This window comes from Manis pentadactyla, chromosome 6 (genome assembly GCF_030020395.1).
Source record: "Manis pentadactyla isolate mManPen7 chromosome 6, mManPen7.hap1, whole genome shotgun sequence".
Taxonomy (NCBI): Eukaryota; Metazoa; Chordata; class Mammalia; order Pholidota; family Manidae; genus Manis; species Manis pentadactyla.
Window position 1 is genome coordinate 31,257,185 of NC_080024.1, and position 20,964 is coordinate 31,278,148.

The 20,964-nt window shown below is 37.6% G+C and overlaps 1 protein-coding gene across 6 annotated transcripts in view; it reads right to left on the minus strand.

The window, feature by feature from the left end:
• Positions 1-20,964, minus strand: part of PARD3B (par-3 family cell polarity regulator beta) — a 985,497-nt gene that overhangs the window by 390,944 nt on the left and 573,589 nt on the right. For 5 of the 6 annotated variants that reach the window (XM_057503666.1, XM_036928150.2, XM_036928149.2 and 2 more), the window contains one exon: positions 11,835-12,020. The exons of the other annotated variant lie outside the window; for it this stretch is intronic. In XM_057503666.1, the coding sequence (XP_057359649.1) occupies positions 11,835-12,020 (186 nt within the window). The remainder of the gene's footprint in view (positions 1-11,834; positions 12,021-20,964) is intronic. 6 annotated transcript variants of the gene reach the window in all.

A 20,964-nucleotide genomic window follows, 5' to 3' on the forward strand; every position in this document is an offset into this window, starting at 1 on the left:
GGGATCAGAATAGCCCAAGTCCTGGCTTCTCATCATTCCCTATTCACTAGCCATTCTCTCTTCTACACAGATGACAATGACTAGTCCCTAGAGGACTAATGTTACAAGATAAAAGATTTTCAAAATCAGGACAATATACCACCAGATGTCTCCTGGAAGACAGACCTACCCAAAAGCCAGAGTCAGCTGACAGACGATGTGGAGACAGGAGAATGTGCCAAGGACCTGCAGGGCAGGGAAGTGAAGTGGGGGGCGGGGGGGGAACACTGTCCACCTATCCAGTTATACATATATATATATATATATATATATATATATATACACACACACATGCAGATCTCTGTCTAGTTTTGATCTAGCTTTAAAATGAGGTTGGTTCAGCAAACAGTTATTATTCAACCATCAAATATCCCTTAAAATTGTGTATGTCTCTTCTGCTCTGGAATAATTTTGACCAAGAAATAGGTTTTTTGTGCTTTTTTTCTATTATTATATTCCAGTAAGTGCTTAGGCATGGCAATGCTAACTCTCATCAATTGATTTCAAGTAAGTGAATTCAACTATCCAGGGATATTACTCAGTAATGTTAGGATATTTATTTCATTGTAATCTGGGTCATACATGCACTTATTAAAGAAAAAAATTATGTTCTGCTATGATTGAATGTCCCATCACTCCCAATTCATGTTGAAATGCTAACATCCACCCTGAAGTTATTGGGAGGTAGGCCTTTGGGAGGTGATTAGGTCATCAGGGGGGAGCCCTCATGGATGGGATTAGAGCCCTTCTGAAGGAAACCTCACAGAGAGATCCCTTCCCGCTCTGCCATGTGAGGTTACAGCAAGAAGACAACCGTCCAACAACCCAGATGGGGTTCTCACTAGGCACCAGATCTGCTGGTGCCTTCACCTTGGACTTCAGCCTCCAGAACTGTGAGAAATACATTTCTATTGTTTATAAGCCACTCAGTCTCTGATATTCTGTCATAGCAATCTGCATGGACCAAGACACTTGCCTTCCTACTTTACTGCCATCAGACCCAAGCCAAAAAGACAGTGTCTACACTCCTCACCTGCCGTGACCCCCATTTGCAAATCTCTCTCTCTCCTCAAAATAGGAGGGAGTAAAGGGAACCCTCAAAGAGGAAGAAAAAAGAGGAAGGAGCACAGAATAAAGGTAAAAAGTAATTTCCTTAGGGAACATGAAGACAAATAAAAACTTAGGTTTTATCCATGTCCTGGGATTGCCTCAAATCTCATCAGCCCTAACCTGGTTCTACTGCAGGAAGATGAATGGACTAGGAGATAAGATGTTTGAGTATTTCATCCTATCTTCCTTTCATTGAACATGTAATGCAGGTCAGTCCTTGTGCAAATATTTTGTATATGTTCTTTCATCCATTTCTCACAACAGCTCTTTAAAATAAATACTACTCTCCGCTATGCAAGTGATGTAAAAATGGTGGCTCAGAGAAATTAGGTGGCTTGTCAAAGGTCAGCAGCATAGCTAAGTTACTTGTCTGAGTCAGACATATACCAGTTATTCTATGTTGTTTCTAAAATCAGAGTTCTGAAGATGATTAAAAGCACTACAATTATTAATGACAGTAATTATTTAATGAGTTTCTACTTTGTGTAGTCATTGTACTAAACCCTTTACATGCACTAGACAATTTAATCATTACAATAATCCTATATACTGTGGGCTATTACCCTCATTTTATAAGAGAAGAAATCACAGATCAGGTCAGTTAAATTCATTAATACAAGTCACATTTCTGAGTGAAGATTTGGGCTGGTGTGGGACACCCTGAAGTCCATGCTTTCAACCACTTTGCTAGTGATTCTTGACTTTCATGGGCTACTAGACTCCTTTGAGAATCAAATAAAAGCTACAAATTCTCACCTTTTACGAATAACTACTTACACCCTGGTTTCCCCAAAGCTGTATATTTGGACCAGATAATTCTTTGTGGGGGGTGGGGGTAGTCATGTACTTTGCAGGATACTTCATGTGCCCATTGCAGCATATCCATGATTTCCAGGGGGGTCCAGTAGTTGAGCCTCTGCTGTACTCAGTGGTGCCTGGGTACTACCTCCACCATGAGTACTGGTGACATGGCATAGCTTAATCCACCTCTTTGGGACAATGTGTTGTAAGGCCCTTTACTTCTCCAGTTCTAATGAACACAGCAGGGAGAGTAAGAAAGCCAAGATACACAAGGGCCTCTGAAAAACATGAGACAAACATGAGGGAGTAGGCGGGCTTTCCCAGGGGGTGGTTTGCTAGGGCCTGAAGCCAGTCTGCATCAGGCCGGGTGCTGAGAGGATCTTTCACGACCAGATGTCGGCCCTTGCCTGGGCAGGATTCTAATGGGGCCCTTGGCAAGCCCCCTGAGGTATTATCAGCACCCAGAGCTCAAACCCCAAAGCCTCGCTGCAGTCTGTCGAGCAGGCTTCCCCGGAATGCGGGTGGCACTGCACTGAGGGAGAGGACCGTCCTGACAAATCCCTCCCTCGCAAGGCCTTAAAATCACTCATGACAACATCTGTCTACCATATTAATGAGAAAAGAAAAAGATCCAACTTAGTAAAAAAACTTGCAGTCCAGATTGAAATCCTTTAATTTTCATTAAAAAAATAGCAATGAAAGGAAAAGAATATATCAAGATTTTAAAGCACAGTTTTTAAAATAAACAAGAGGAGTAAAGGAAGCTGGTAAGACTGGATGCATGTAAGTTCTGGCCCTGAAGAGTACTTACCAACATTAACTAATGTTTTACATCATCTGCCCTAATACAACTTCAAACCAATATGAGTATGGCCATTTTTCCCAAATAAAAGCTCTATTTTCTAGGAAAATAAACTGCATTCTGGTACACACCATGGCGATGTGGCCCATACTCCTCCTGTTGCCCACAATGTCCTCTGCATGCCTCTTTACCTGGTGAATACCTATGTATCCTTCAAAACAAGGGTTAGCAACTCCCTACCATTCAGTTTCCTCCACAGACAGAATGAATTGCTCCATCATCTCAACACCCATGATACTTTTATACTTTCTACCATAGCTCTTGTAGTATAGTTGTTTACATATTTACTTAATTATGCTATCAGCTTCCTAGATTATGAAATGCGTTGTTTTAAGTTTTTAAGTTTTCTGACTCCAGTCTATTATATATTGCATAACTTGCCTTAGATGTCCAAGACGGGCTTGCTAAACAGTGTCACTTGAAAAATCTTTCATTCAGGGGCTTTTGACCTGGTGCAAGTTTCATCTACAATGAAAAAATTATTTAATTTGCAAACTGTTACTATGAAAGATTGGTGCACCCAGGTTGGCTGGATATGCCAGCATATGTTCAGAGAATCTTTATAATTCTAAAAGGGAAACTTGATTACTTTTTTGGGTACCGGCCCAATATCCACTTTTTCACCTATTGTAAAATTTTAAACTTATTTATCTAACTCAGTAATTGTTGTAAGAGCCTCACTCAACTACCATGTGGTAAGCCAGTGAAGTCTTAGCGACATAACATTTAGTCAGTATTTATAGCATTTAACATTTTTTTCCTAAGATAACTTAAGGATATTTTTTACAGCATCAGAACACATACAATCAAAACCATTCTACAGAATGCTTTCAAAATGTACTACAATTCTTTCCAGTTTAAACTCCCTCTGGAAAATTATGGGGCATAAATAAATATATTGCAACTTACAGCCTTTACTATAGTCATTACTGAATCTTACAATTTCCTCAGCAAGAAAGTTTGAGAAGCACTGACTTAAGAGTTATCACAAATATTCATTGGTCTACTATGTGGTAATAGTATTCTGTGCTTGTACACTTTTTCTGTTCCCTGCCATTTCAGTTTCCTCTCCATCCCTTCCTATTTCCTTCCTGATTTTCTGTTTTTAGTTTACTTTGGCCTAGAAAACTGGATAACAAAAAGCTTATTAAGGCATATATGTTATATATGAATCAAGAAGATTTGCATGAATGTCTCACCAGACTAGAATCTCAGGGACCATTCCAATGTATAGAAATTTTCTAATTTTTAAAAAAATGAACTGTACCCAAAGATCTATACTCTGAAAACTACAAGACAGTCATGAGAGAAACTAAAGACACCAATAAATGGAATCACATTCCATGCTCATGGATAGGAAGAATTAATATTGTCAAAATGGCCATCCTGCCTAAAGAAATCTACAGATTCAATGCAATCCCTATCAAAATACCAATAGCATTCTTCAACGAACTAAAGCAAATAGTTCTAAAATTCATATGGAACCACAAAAGACCCTGAATAGCCAAAGCAATCCTGAGAAGGAAGAATAAAGCTGGAGGGATTACGCTCCCCGACTTCAAGCCCTACTACAAAGCCACACTAATCAAGACAATTTGGTACTGCACAATAATAGACCCATAGACCAATGGAACAGACTAGAGAGCCCAGACATAAACCCAAGCATATATGGTCAATTAATATACGATAAAGGAGCCATGGATATACAATAGGGAAATGACAGCCTCATCATCAGCTGGTGTTGGCAAAACTGGACAGCTACATGCAAGAGAATGAAATTCGATTATTATCTAACCCCATACACAAAAGTAAACTCAAAATGGATCAAAGACCTGAATGTTAGGTCACGGAAACATAAAACTCTTAGAAGAAAACATAGGCAAAAATCTCTTGTATACAAACATGAGCAATTTTTTCCTGAATGCATCTCCTCGGGCAAGGGAAACAAAATAAAAAAGAACAAATGGGACTACATCATGCTAAAAAGCTTCTATACAGCAAAGGACACCATCAGCAGAACAAAAAGGCATTCTACAGTATGGGAGAATATACTTGTAAATGATGTATCTGACAAAGGGTTAACATCCAAAATATATAAAGAGCTCACATGCCTCAATACCCAAAGAGCAAATAACCCTATTAAAAAATGGGCTGAGGATCTGAACAGATACTTCTCCAAAGAAGACATTCAGATGGCCAACAGGCACATGAAAAGATGGTCCACATCGCTAATTATCAGGGAAATGCAAATTAAAACCACAATGAGATATTAGCTCACATCAGTTAGGATGGCCAACCTAGAAAAGACTAGGAACAACAAATGCTGCCGAGGATACAGAGAAAGGGGAACCCTCCTACACTGCTGGTGGGAATTAAAGCTAGTTCAACCACTGTGGAAAGCAATATGGTGGTTCCTCAAGAAACTAAAAATAGAAATACCATTTGACCCTGAAATTCCACTCCTTGGAATTTATCCAAAGAAAATAGCTTCTCAGATTCAAAAAGACATATGTACCCCTATATTCATTGCAGCACTATTTACAATAGCCAAGATATGGAAGCAACATAAGTGTCCATCAGTAGATGAACAGATAAAGAAGATGTAGTACATATACACAATAAAATACTATTCAGCCATAAGAAAGAAACAAATCCTACCATTTGCAACAACATGGATGGAGCTAGAGGGTATTATGCTCAGTGAAATAAGTCAGGTGGAGAAAGGCAAATACCAAATGATGTCCCTCATTTGTGGAGTATAACAACGAAGCAAAACTGAAGGAACAAAATAGCAGCAGACTCACAGACTCCAAGAAGGGACTAGTGGTTACCAAAGGGGAGGGGGTGTTGGAGGGCAGGTGGGGAGGGAGGGAGAAGGGGATTGTGGGGTATGATGATTGGTGCACATGGTGTGTGTGGGGTCATAGGGGAAGACAGTGTAGCTCATAGAAGACAAATAAGAACTCTGTGGCAACTTATTACAATGATGGACAGTGACTGCAATGGGGTATGGGGGGGACTTGATAATAAGGGTGAATGTAGTAACCACATTGTTTTCCTGTGAAACCTTCATGAGGGTGTGTATCAATGATACCTTAATAAAAAAAAAATGAACTGTACCCTTGTTTGTGCTAAGATTGTTTGAAGTTTGGTCACTAGAAAAATGGTGCCTATACCAAAACTCTGACCACTTAATAAACTCAGGAGAAATACAGATATAGATATAAATATATAGATGTAGGTTTATAGATAAATCTCCTATGAATACCCATAATGAAGGAATTTAGCTTTTCAAGTGAAAGTTTCTATTTTCAGAGTCAAAGTATCATAATCAATAGAATATCAACTTTTGTAGATTACAATTTCCTTTTTGATTAGAACTATCAATTCTTCCATTTTTTTTCAAGCTGACTGAGACTATCATGGAGCCCAAGATACACTTCAAAATGATGTAGAATTCCAAAATTTTATCTGGTATAGTATAAATTTATTTCTTATTTGCATTTCCATTTGTGAAATAAATATGCCAAAGTGATAAAGATCATCATGAAAAGCAATGGTATTGTGGGATTTCAAAAATAATGTTGTCCTACACCTTTTAAAACAGTTGCTACTACAGAAAACCCATAAACAATAAGCCTGACTATATGAATTAACATACACTAACATTTTTGGCTTTTTTTAGAAAGGAAATTGCTTTTAAAAATTTTGCATAGCATAATTGATATTTTTATCATGTTGAAGTTAGTAATTTCATTGTTTTTAAGGTAAAATTCTTATTGGCCTATAGAGTGATTATGAATTTTTCCAGGCAAAATTCCTGCTTTTAGTTTTCCCTAAAATGTATAACATTTTTGTGGTTAGGATGAAATGTTAGAGTTTTGCATCTAAGAGTTGAAGATGTGCCATGGAGCTCTTTATATACTAAGACTGAATGTCCTTCTGTCAGAGGTAAAAGCTGAGAAGACATGACTACTGGTCATGATCTTTGTGGTTCTCCATCAGTAGAAAACATTACCAGTTTTATGAAAAAGGGATAGTTGACAAAATCATTTAACATTAGTGCTCCTTAAAAAGTTGTCCCTTTTGTGTTCCTTTGAATTAATCAATTATAAATCTGCCACATGATTTATAGATACCAGCAGAGATGGAAGTGGAAATAACTCAGCTGGGAACCCCTACCATACTCCTGTTAAGTAGCTTGGATGCTGTTAAATGTTCCACATTATGAAGAGACATGGAGACTCAGGAACATGAACCATGTTTATAGAGATTCTAGAACTGTATATATTCTCTCCAAAAATTCTTATTTGAATCATTTTAAAAAAGGAGGATTGCTCGTATTAGATAAAATTTTCTTTTGCCCATTACTAAATAGTGTAGACTAAGAAATTCTGCATCTCTCAGAGGGAGTATTCCAAATTTCCTAAGTACACAGAATTAAATTACTTAAATTATGTCTATTTCATATTCTGAGTGCATGCATTTGCAATTAGCTGTGTCAGGCATTTTTCTTTCATTTAATTTCATCATCATCAAGTAGTATTTATTAAGCACAAACCTGGCTAATTAATTTTCTAGAGAATAACAGGCATTCTTAAATTCATTCTATTTAGAGTCCTTAAATAATCTACCTGATACATGACATTTTTTTCCCTTAGCAAAAATTCCCTTTAAATTTTAATTTTTACCTTATTATTTCAAGGTTCTGATAGGACACATTCCTATCCTAAAGTCAGCATATTCAAATAAAAATTGTCATTCAGAATTAGTATGCCAGATGCCATATGAAATTTTTATTCTTCCTATGGCATATTAATATTCTACCTCAGTTTTAAAAAAATCACTATTCTAGTTAATACATTTTTTGTAAACATAATTCATTTTTTAAGGTAGAAAACTAAGAGAAATAAGTGGTTTAAGTTAGTATAATGGACAGATATAAAAATGCAGTTTCTCTTTAAAAAATTCAGTTAACTCAGTTTCAAAAAGCACAGCAAAAGAAAGCCACTGCTCTCAATTCAAAATATTTAGCAAATGAGGATGAAAATACTGAAGGTCTTCAAACTGATCATCAAGATGTTATGTGTGCTTCCCTGCAGAAAAGGAAAGGCTAATTTTTATGTGGATTTTGGGAAAGGAGAGTATTTTTCTCAAGGTTTTTTTTTTTTTCTAACTGCAACCAGGACCAATATTTCTTTTCATTTAACAGGAGCAACAACAATATATTCACTTTGAATTCCAAACACGAAAGTGAAATTTTAGAAAAGCATCCTCATGAACATCCTAACTTCATTCTACTCAGTTATCGGTTTGTGAGAAGCTAACATGTATACCTACATCGAGTGTATTCTGGTTCTGGAAGCAATTCCATTGTCCTTCAGGAGCACATGCCCAGGAAGAATGATAATGAAAATGAAGCCACAAACACGTGATGGATGCTACTGTTTAAGAATATTAGCATCAGTGCTCCGCCATAGTTGGCTATAACTGTCCATGGTCCCTTTGTATATTGAACAGCAGGACTCAAAGTGATGTGAGAGGGGCCACAAGGAACTCCACAGGCTAAAGCAGTCTGAAATGGCAAATGTTACCTAACATGAGCAGGGAAGAGTTTCTGGACTTTACCTCTTGACAGACAGACTAGAATGTAAATATTTCGATCATATTAAGCATTTGAATGATTCTGAATAGAGAAAAATTTTGTTTGCCCTTAGAGTGAGTGACAGATTTACCTCCAAGAGAGAATCCTAGAGTAGCTGCATGCTCTTATTTTCAAGCAGAGGTGTACATCTTCATTACAAATAATTCAGATTAAGAGACGAAATGATAGAAAGCAGTAGCCTGAGAGGGAAGGTGGGGGGAAAGGAAAAAAAAAGAGGCCCTTGATAATAGTCACAGCCATTCAGGGGTTTAACATCTGGCAAGAAGTAGCCTATCTTTGTTTATACCTACAGAAACCCCCAGGAGACTACCGCACGCAGAAACCACAGGAAGAATTTGGTCACACTTTTCAAAGTAGTTTAGTTTTCAAAAATCCATCTTCTCTAAAGGTGAAAACACCCTGAGAACTAATCAGTGGTAGGAAGGGCCAGGAGAAAAAGACTGGGCTCTTGCAGAAAGATTTTGTTGATTTCAGGTAAAAATCCCATTGCCAGATGCTAAAGGGAATGTTCCCTACACTTATCTCCCCTCCGCCCCAGGGACATTGCAGTCTGAACGTCTGTATCTTCTGAACAGGAACAGGAACAAAGTCTCAAAACAATTTTTGTAAAACATAATCCTGAATCACAGAACAGGTGGCAATTTTCTAAGGAGTAACCGTGGATTATTGGGACATCAGGAGAACAGAAACAAAATTTTATCCTGGTTAATCAGATTTCTGGTGTGCTAACCTTTATGCTGCAAAAAGTAAACAAGACAAATGGGTACTAAACATTCACAGTAAGGCTAAATTCATGACTGATGCCTCTTACTGTTTAAGATCAGCTATAAATATGTTGTCCAGAGGTTTTTAATGGTGTGATCGACTGACTCAGCAGACCGGTGTCAGGAAAGAAATTTACATAAATGGAAAGTGAAATCTTTCCACCAGAAACAGGCCTTTTACAAATTGCTTAGGTAAGGAGATGCTCACTTACACAAACATAGATATACATATTAAACCTGCTCTCCAATATCTGCTTGAGCTTGAAGTTATTGCCCATAAAAAAGCAGAGATGTTTGCTTTTAATTTCTAAAAATTCATTTCAGCTTCAATTTTACTTGGAATAAATTCTGCAAATAGAGCTGCCATTAGGAATAAGAAGAATAGTGTCAAGCTGGTATCCACAAACATGACCAAGACTCATCCTCAAACACAGTGCATGCTTACACGGCTTGGCTCAGAATGACAAGCATGATTCGAGATGTCTTCAGGGCAACAGCCCCCGGACTGTGGGTCTATGAGTGGATGAGATGAAAGAACCTTCCTGGCAGTGCTGCAGAGCATAGGATCTGCAGTCAGACTGCCTGGGTTCAAATCTCAGTTTATGCAATTCCTGGCTATTTGACCATAGGAGAGGTGGTAACTGTTTTAATCTGCTATTTCCATATGATGAAATTGCATGATCATAATTCAGCATGAACGTAAAGAATAAAATCAGCGAATCCACATCAAATACTTTTCATGGTGTCTAGCATATTTTAATCAGTAAGCACAATAAATGTTAACTGTTCTTGTTATTACTAATGCTGCCCTCTGCTCTGCTCCTAGTTTTGCATTTCTGAGCTAGACTGGAGGGTTCCATCGGTTAGCTGATCGGTCCCTTTTCTGATACCTTTGTCACAGCCACATGGGTGGACTGTGGTTTCCCAACCCTTGACCTGAGATTCACCCATATGACTTGCTATGGCCGATGATGTGCGCATCTATGTGTGTGTGTCCATGTGAATGTATTGTGTGCATGTAGTGACAGTGTGACAGGGTTTGGAGCCCAGAATTTAAGTGGCTTTACCCGCTGCTGTTGGCAATGGCACTCTGACATTTCAGAGCGTGAAAAGAGCATGCTCCAGCTAGGCTGCTGGTCCAAGGAATCTGTCAAAAATGTGAGGCACACTCAGACCTGTAGACCTGTGGTGTGATAGAGACACACCTGCCTGAATCAGGGCCCCTATAGTGTCCTGCGGAAACATGAGAGAAATAAAGGCTTATTGATACGTTTTACTGAAATTGTGTTATTACATATTATGCAACAAAAGTTAACTGATCTAAGGAGGGCATTAGAGTTGTCTATCCGTAATGCATTTCTTATTTCCCAAGGAAAAAGACATTAGCTCAGAAACACATTAGGTCGGAAACAACAGTGGACGTAAGGGCCAGTGGTGCTCCTGTAAACTCTACCTAGGCCTTCTCAGCTTCTGTGTGGGAGAGGGCACCCATTATTAATACCAAGATTATTTTAAAGTGGCTAACATTTATTGAAAATTTATCACAGTCACTTATAGATGTATCGTCTCTTTTAGTTCTCATAAGAGCACCAGGAGGTGGGCACTATTAATTTTACTCATTTTACAAATGAGGAAACTGAGGCATACTGAGGACAGTTAACTTCATTCACAGAGGCTGAGAGTGGTTAAGGCAGGATTCAAACTGAAGAAGTCTCACTGCATGGCAAGAGATGATGACGGTGAGGGCAGCTGATGATAAGCACAAACATGCTTTCCTTCTGCATGATCACTTACTGCTTTAATTACATTGTAAGTATTAATTTATATGACCCTTAGAACCCTACAAATTAAGAATTATTATTATCCTCAATCTACAGATGAAAAATTAAGAGCACAGCAGGTCAAATTCCTTGCCCGTATTCCCACTCAGTTAGCCCTGAAGTTGCATGTGCTGGCTGGAGCACATGGTGGTGAAGTTGGATTTGAACCCAGATGATCTAGTTCATCATTATGTTATGTTAATAGCTGTGATCACACTCCCCACCTCGATGTGAAAAGGCAGAATCATGTTCTTTCCTTTTTTTCTGGAAAGGAATAAGCTTCTGCAAGCTCAAAGGCAAATAGGCCTTCCCAGCAGCATGGTTATCTCAAGTGGACACAATGTGATAAATGACCTTTAATTTGTACTACAATCACTCTTGGGCTCCACTGAGCTTTCATTCTTGCAATAACAATTTTCTTATTTGCTGCATCCATGTTGACTTGTTTTTGGTTTTGTTTCTCTGACTGTGTATTTTTAGATTCAACTCTGTCAGGTTGCAAATTCAGAGGAATCTTAATAGAGTAATGAAAAGAATGCAAGCAAGAATATTATCCTGATGGGTTTTTAAAACTGTGTCTTGGAAATGAATTTAACTACTTGACGTATGGAAGCAGACAACTGTTGCCCAAATCTGTTCTCACACATTTCATGCATGTGGCAGAAGGCCTCTGTGGTGTGAAGCCCTCAGGAGCTCTCTCCATCCAGTCTCCAGGCACACCAGCCACATCCCTAGTGTCTTCACGCTGACGTGTAAACATCATTCCTACCCACCTTAAAAGCAGCACCTCCGTGGATGACAGATTTGATAAAAATCCCCAAATCTGTTCCAGTTTCTCGAGATTTGTTGCCTTTCAAGCTCACGCCAAGACCGGCAGAACCTGAATCATTCAGAGGGATCTCGAAGGTGAGCTGTTCAGTGTTTTCCAGAGAGAGTGTGCAGCAGCCAAGTTCTCCTTTCTGTTGAGAAAGGGCACATGAAAAGAGTGAAGGGAAGAAAGCAGATTAATATTTCCACACTCAGATGGCCAAACACAGATGCAATTGGTAAGATGGAATGGCTGGCCCTCTCACAGCTATCTTGCTTCTGGTTGGCAACGGCTGGTCTTCTCTCTCTGCAAAGGCTACTGCCATGTCCATGGAGTGGTGAAAGAGTCTTGGGAATTGTATTTGGTAATGGTCAATAGGGAGGATTGTTTGGTAAGGCAGAGTCATGCCATTTGAAACATCCCATAAGTATTTGGAAATTCAGCACAATATTCTCAATAATTAAAGAAGCTGGATACTACTTAGGAATCTTAGGCACCAGGAAAGACCTTAGAGATAATATGATCTTAACACCCTCATTTTGCAGATGAAGAAACAGAGCTTTGGGTAGAAATGTGCCAAAATTTGGGGGAAATATTCAGCTTGTATAATTTAAAACACATTATTTACCATGGGAAACAATGTTATTGAAAAAAGATTGCCAATAGGATACAGAGCAATGAAAAAAAAGCTGGAGAAATGTAATTTGAAATGGATATCATTGGACATTTAATTCACCAAATGAATTAAATTTCATTTGGTCAAAATGCATGCCTTCATGTTTGTTTCTTTGAGTTTTATAACTTTCGGCAATCAGTGTGGAACCTAAACAAAAATGATAATATTTGTGTCTTCTTTGACAAAATGACACCTAGCCACAAGCATAGCTGTTCTAAAAAAACACAGAGTATGGCAGCAAAGGACACATTTTAGCGTTCGTGTTTCCAAGCAAAAGCACGTAGTTGATCATATTGGGTCCCTAGCATTTTCTAAGGTACAGTAGTGGAAGGAGGAAAGTGCTGTCCACATGACATTCTTTATAGGTGCCCCTTCTACATCCCTCTCAAGCTAGCAGAAATGTGAAACTCTGAACAGTGTTGAAGTGAAAAATTTGAAAATGAGATAGCCCTGGAAACCATCAACTCATTCTAGGTCAGTAGTTCCTTCCTTTCTATAATTATGTCTGCAGACTCTCATCCTAAGGTCACTTTGAGGGACTCTTATGAAAAACTACTTATTTTAAAAATTACTGGGAATGTCTGAATGTCAGTCACAAAATAACTATAAAATTAGAAGTAGCAAGGAACCCATAATTAAAACAGGATTAAGAGGTCAGATTACAGCCAGATCCACTGACATGGCATTTTCCACTCTTAAAAAAATAGAGAAAACCCACATCTAACTTTAAAGAAATAGTTCCTTCATTTAATTTCATTGTAAATGACATTAGCTGTAGAGATCTGACAATAGGTAGTTTCAAAGAAATGAAACTTTATTGCTTAATTTAATAAACCTATTATAGGTTAGCTCTTTTAAGTATTATTATCAAAGAGACAAATCCCATTATTTGATTCAAACTAGCTGCCTTTGTTGCACTGGAATGCTAGAGTTAAATATCAAATGCACATTGTTAGCCTTCATCTTTGTCTTTCAAATGCCCTATTTAGAACCCATAACATTTCATAATCATTTATGTTTCCAGGTCTCTCTGGGATTTGGTTAATTTCAGTCTAATAAAGTTCCACTGAATTAAAGTATAAAGAACAGCTGTTCTTACTAGAACTTTGTCAACGCCAGTTCAGACACAGACTAGAAAACTCTTCTGGATTTTTAACTACCAGGGACAAAGTGACACAGGACAAGTTTTGCTTGAGTAGTAACTTTAACCACTTTATTCTATAACCAAATCAGTTTTCCTTTGGCAACTGCATTTAATTCTTAAGACTGACAATCAGGATTTGCATTAATACCTTTAATTTACTATGTAAGTGGCAGAAACAAAATAGAACTCAGGTGATATTGTAGTTATCTTTTCATTTTAAAGTTAAGTCACCTTTTTTAAATCCCTGATATCTGAGAGCCAAAAATTTAATAATAAACAACCTAGTGGCTCACACTAATTGAATGGTTCTATTCTAAGTACTTTTCACATATCCATACACTTACTCTTCACAATAACCGATGAGGATCATCACACCCATTTTACAGATGAGGAAGCTGAGGCACACAGCAGCTAAGTACAACATGCTTACAGTCTACAGGACTTGTCAGTGTTTGAGCTGTGTGGGGCCCAGACAGTGTGGTTCCTGTGTCAGACTCTCAACTGCTATATTGTGTCCCAGCTTCTGTGAACCACCATGACTTGGCCTAGGCCCAAGGAATTCCAAGACAGATTCCTACAATGACAGTAAGGCACCGTGCAATTCCACATTCTCCACCCAACTAAGTTGTGTTTTATATATTTCTAATGTACCAGGCTGAAGCCATAATTAGTGGTCTGTAATGAGAGCAAACTTCCCAATGATGAAGGAAGCCATTATGGTAGTTAATGTAGCCATTTCCTCTGTTAGAAATAAATGTCCCTTTACCTAATGCACAAAAAAAATCTATATGCTGAATGCCTTCCTCCAATAATCTTGGTTCAAATAGTCACTTTAAAAATGAAACTCAAATCTTGCCCGACAACATTTTGTAGGATAAGGTGGAAAGAGGTAAAAAGCCCTTAGGAAAGCCCCAAATGCAGGACTGCAGTGACAGGACGAGTCTGAAGGCAGTGTGCACATCCAGACCTTGGACTCCCCCTCGCATTTCTTTTTTTCCAGACAAGAGTCATTTCCACACTATGTTGGGAATATCCCTTACTTTTTCCATGCACAGATATGCAGAGGAAAAAACATCCAGAGGCAAGGCTGGCATAGTAAGGGAAATCTTGTGATTCTTTCACTTATTTGTTGTCTTTTCATTACTTCTTATTCTTTGCTACTAGAGGCCATGTCTCTAGAGACAAAGCCCCTGAGGTTCCTAGAGGCAGACCCAGGACAGATACGCAAATGCCCCAAATGTGTATGTCCAGGCCTCATGCCCTAGCAACTGCCTATCCAGCCTTTCAGGATCTTCAACTTAAGCTTTCTCAGCATCAGCCTGCCTGACATTTGGGGCCTGAATTCTCTGTGGGTGGCTGTCCTATGCATTGTCCTATGCAGAATCCCTGGCTACTATCTCCTAGATGTTAGTAATACTTCCTTTCCCACTTAATGAAAACCCAAAATGCCTTCAGACATTGTCAAATGTCCCATGCGTCAAAATCACATCCAGGTGAAAACCAACGCTCTGAGCCAACAACTGCCAAGTGGAGTCAAGTCTGAGGCAGCCAAGGTCCAGAGAAGTATTTAGGGCTGCAGCACGGCCTGCTAATATGCCCCGAAGTCCCAAGAAGGGGTGCCAGCACAGGTACCTACAGTTAAGGTCTCAGGCTCACAGGTTCACTTGACTGACCATTTACTGGGTCAGAATGAACTACTGGGGAATTCTGCACTTAATTGTATCTCTGGTTATACAGGAGCTAATTTTCCAGAGGTAGAAATATGATCTTTGTGGGATGAAGAGAGCAGGAAAAGTGATAAGTATTGACTTCATTGGCCACATATATAAAATGCTACCTTTTACCTATAAAATCCAGAAGAAAAATGCAGCTTATCAAGGGATGTTTGTTAGGTTATGCTTATTAGTATGCTGTTTTGTTCATTTTATTCATTAAGAATCACAGAATTATATAAAATAGCTATGACTTTTAAAATACATACAATAGTAAGGACTTTTAATTATGTAAGGATATAGCATTAAGCATAAAAGACTGTATACAGTACATTTCAATTATGTAACATATATACTCTTTACACATACTTGGACACCAACCCATTTTCCTACTACCTGCCTGTCCACATTCCTGCCCCATCTGTCTGCATAGAAAAACACTTGGTTATGTACTGGTACTAGCAGATGGACTATCATTTTCTTCTTTATAATTTTTCTGTGTTTTCCAAACAGTTTTTGATCATTGTAAGAAGATAAATGTTCTTAAAAGGAAGTTATGAAGTTTTAAGAACCATTTAATATATTATTATACTGCCGACTAGAGAGATAGTAAATCTCTATGACAACATACACTTTTACACACACATATTTTAATACTATTTACACTATATAATATATAAATATGTATTATTCTTTAAAACTAAACATATAACATGTATAGATAGTCTATAAATATATATATATGGGGGGGTAGTATTTTTATAGCTCCTCTTAGAGTCCCAGTGACTTCCATGTTGCTAAATCTGATGGTAAATTCTCACCATTCATCTTTCTTCATCTACAGTAGGATTAGACCCTGTTAATCAAGCCCTACTTCTTGAAATACTTTCTTTTTTAGTTCCAGGAGGCCACTCTTTCACAGTTCACCTCCCCCTTCACTGTCTATCGCTTTTCGATCCCCTTTTACGATTCTTCCTCATCTCTAAATACTAGAGTGTCCTAGAAATCAATCATCTGACCTTTTCTCTACTCTCTCGTCCTCATTTTCTAAGTTACCTCATCTAATTCCATGTTTTTTAAAAAAGGAAATGAAATGCAAAAGCAACTGGTAAATAAAATGCTAACTGCCTTATCTTTCCTAATTTTATAAACCATTTTGATGCTTTCGTCTATCCATCTCTAGCCTTAACTAAACCTTTCCCCTCTTTCACACAAACTTTACTCAAGTTCTTATAGCTATTACTCTGTTATCATCGTATACATATTCCCCTTCTCCCTTCCATTCAGCTGTTCCTTTTTCTATTTCTCCATTCTCTCATTATTTTCTCTGTATTAAGTACTATTTCTATTCCCAAGCAGAAGGAATAACCTGTCACAACTGTAATTCAGAATGAGATCAGTCCATTCTGGTCTGAGTAACAAGAGTCACTCCTTGCAAACCACAGTCATTCAACAAACTTTCATCATTCATCTACTATGTACTAAACACTGTAGTATGAAATGGCCAGTCTCCACTGAATTAAAACTGGCAAAAAGCTTATTGTACAACACGGGAGGGCCTTTCTGTTTCATTCACAGCATTATCTAGGGAGGAAAGAAAAGAGTTTAAGAATAGGAAAAAAGGAAACAGAGGACTCTGCAGAGTTTGACCTTGTCAGATACACTAACCATTTTTATCAAACAAATATCAAAAGTAATTACTTGGCATGAGGGGAGGAAAGAGAGGCAGGAAGACAGATGACTAGGGAGGCATCCATATTATTAACTTAAGAGTGTTCCAAATGGGGCCATCTCTGGAATCACAAATGTTCTTGTATTGTAAAGCAGTGCTTAATTCACGCATGCAAGTGGTAATAACCCAGATTTTCAAAGCCTGGGGGAATCCACCAGTCCACAGGGCCAATGTTCAATTTCCCAGAAGCCCAGGTCAGACCTGACAGCATCCATGCTGAACCTTTTATGGTCTTCATTTCATTAAATGCTGTGCTCTTGGCTCAGCACAAGCTAGCTCTGGATGTCTTTGACTCGCCTCCCAAATGTGTAATTAGTCTGTGTTGTGAGCAGCTTACTTTATGCAAGAGTTATGTTTCCCATGCAATCATTTTGTCAATTGCCAAAACTCAAACAAAAGGGCTTTAAGAAAAAAGAAATGAATAAAAAAATATTGTATAAAGCAAAAAGCCATACCTGGCGATTCTGCCAGGATATTTTGTAATAAGCTTAAGTACTGTTAAATTTTGCCCAAGTAAATTCTAAGGAATTTAAAGTGATGAAACTTTTGTTCTAGCTAAATAAATTTTCACAACAATGAAAGGATAAGACACCTGCAACACACTTAATTTTTTGAATTTTTAAAATCTTCTGAAAAAACATGGGTAGCTATTATAAGCATGAAAGATTTTTGGCCAATTGGATTACATAAAATTCAGAATGTGATTATCACCCTACAGTGAGGATAAGGGTTCATTCCAACAGCTGGGAGGCATTTTATTTTAGATTGCACTTGAGTCAGAAAAGATGACGACAAGAGATGAGCAGGCATGTGCAAAGGTAAACGGTGATCCATGGATGATGATTTTAATAAATGGTAAAGGACTCCCCCTAATATATAGGTGAAATTAGCAGAACTCTTGGTGATTTACAAATACATCATATCTTAAAACTGCTTGCCATCTGGAGACTATAGGCAAATAACAAAAAAGAATCGGAGATTGTAGAGCAGATAAATTTTTAAAAATGTTCTGAATTATATTACAGGTTACTGAGAACTAACCCTAAGCTTAATATTATATATCATTCATATAGAAAGGACAAATGCAAGTTATTGTTACAGTAAGTAGGAGAAAAGTTTCATAGAACTAAATGTAAGGAACATTGGTATTTACTTTCAAAGGAGGAACACTTTAAAATGTAGATTTTTTTATAGTTAGCTCAATAATCAGTATTTTAAATATGTCTTTCATTGACCTGAAGTACATATTGATTCATTTTAAAATAATTTTTAACTAAAGACCTGAATGAAAAAAATATTTAAAAACATTTGTAATTGACACACTTTGTTTTCTGAAATCTATTCCCTGGAAAAGGTGCAGAAGAAGGAAGGTAACCACTGAAAGCAAAAGCTGCTCTCTGACTGAACTTAGGAAAAAAACTATTTTCTTTAGGTAAAAGATTAATCTCGTACCGGAAAACAAATGTCAAAAAATGGCCATTTTTTATTGCCTGCTCAATATAAAAGTACCTTAATGTGATAATAAGTCAGAGATTAAAACTGGCAAAAGTTAAGTGAGTCAGAGTTAATATTCCTGTAGCAACCCTTTTCCCCTCCTACTTATGGGTATATTTTTGACAGATCAGCAAATTCAGCAGTTCAGTGACACTGGCAATGTTTTCCTTTTCAGATAAAGATTAAAGAAATGGATATAATAGTGTCATGAAAAGTGATGTAAACGAATATATAATTCAGACAGCATGGGCTTTTATAAAACTAGAACCTGCTTTGTTAATATTGAAAAGCAATAGGTCTTTTTGGTTCCAGGTTTATTTCTTCCAGTTAAGAGCAGATTAAAGAAACATGCCGAAAGGTGCTTTATATAGTTTTCAAGGTGCTAATTCAGTGGTTAAAATATGTGATTTTATATAAATATAAGATTCAAGAACAAATAATATGGTGGTAATAATTTAATGATTGAAAAGGAAGCCCAGTGGGCCTGATTCTTAGAGGAGTAGTCCCAGTTGAGAAACCAGGTTCTTAGGTGATTGCTTCTAATATTTCTGCCAGGACAAACACTTTGTACACCAGGCTACCTGCACCTAACAACTTTAAAAGACAACACACCTCTCAAGGACAAAAGCTAACCATGAGTAAAAATAATGGGAAATGAGCACACGAGTTATAGTGCCTGCTGCACCGACAGCCTGGTTCACTGCTCAGGGAGGGGGAGGCACTGACTGAACTGGGGGTGCCCTGTAATCCCACAGCAGTCTGACATAGGCTCTTAGAGCTTCCTAAGGAGGTCTGGTTCAAGGCTGTGCCAGAGTGGGGGGCTTCAGAAACCAACTAAGGCAACCAAACTGGTTCCTTCTAAGACTTGGTTCACTGTACCATCCAATACATATGGTTACGGTTAGTGCACGTGAGGACAAAAAAAGTTTCTGTGATGAAAAATTCTTGGAAAAAGTTTCTTTATTCTAGGACTTTTCACTGTTCTTTAAAAAGTTAATACACATTTCTTATTCAGTGGACCATAGAACACCTCTTTGCCTGAAGTATATTATAAGAGAAGTATTCCCTATCGTATGCTTTGAAGACATGTTGCATTAGAGAACACAGGGAAGGGAAGGCTAGAAAGGAATGGAGCAGAGAAGCCTTGAGAAAGAAATCTTCTAGATCATGAATGAGCTGCTGGAGATGCCACTGAACCTCATGGGTAAACCTTCCTGGTCTATTATTTCTGCATTGCACTTCTGTGTAGATGCCCTATATCATGATTAGCACCACGAGCAACGAAGTATCAGAGGAGGAAAGTATAGGCTCATGCTAGGCTTCAAAAAATGCAGAAAAGCAAATGTATTCTGAAGCTTTTCGAATGAGGAAGCCCTTATTCCATAAAGGGGAATAAATGATGTTTAGTTTCCTTATGATAAATCAATTTTTATTTTTCTATATTTACCTTTCAGTTTTGGGTTGGGAGATTTCTGTAGATAGTTTAAGGACAATGAATTACATGATGTTTTCACTGGGATCTTAGGAAGTGGTGTGGTGACAGAATAAAATCTTAAACCATTAAAATATCATAATGTTCTACATAACACCTTCCATTCTAAGCATATGTGCTATTATTTAGGCACCAGGACTCTTTCAGTAACGATGACATAGCTTTCTTCTCAACTCAACCTTTATCTAAAGGCAGGGATTATGTCTCAGTTACCACCCTTTCACTAGAAGACCTAGGAAATGTTCTTGCACTGTAAGATGCAGCGTCCTATTTATGCTACAATGTAGTCACAGATTTATCACAGCCTCAAGAAAGTAAGATTTTTGTGGGAGTAAAGGAGGGGGAGTTTGTTGGTTAAGGCTTGATCAAACGATAAAAATACAACCATTTTAACCCCATCCTTTTCTCTAATATCTGAGCTGCATCAGAATGAGATGCCAGCTGGAAACCAATCTCCTTGAGTGTACTATTAATGAGAAATAATCCTAAACTCCAAACAGAGATTGAGAAATCTCAGTGGGTAGCAACCATTTTAAATCCACAGTACATGTTTACTATTGTAATGAGAATTTTCTTACCATATATATAATATGACCCTTGTAGATAAAAACATGTAATTTGCATTTTATCTTAATTAAGTCAATTACTCTGTTAAAATTAATTTTCAGATAAAACTGACTTTAAAATAAGAAGTCATTTATGTTCTATAGAGTATGAAAACCCATCAAAATAAAAAAATGTGGCTCTATCTTCCTACCTCACCACTACAAACAAATTGAGGAAAGAGAGGAAATCTACGCAGAGTTAATTAATGGGTATAAGTGAATGAATGTATCAGTCAGATG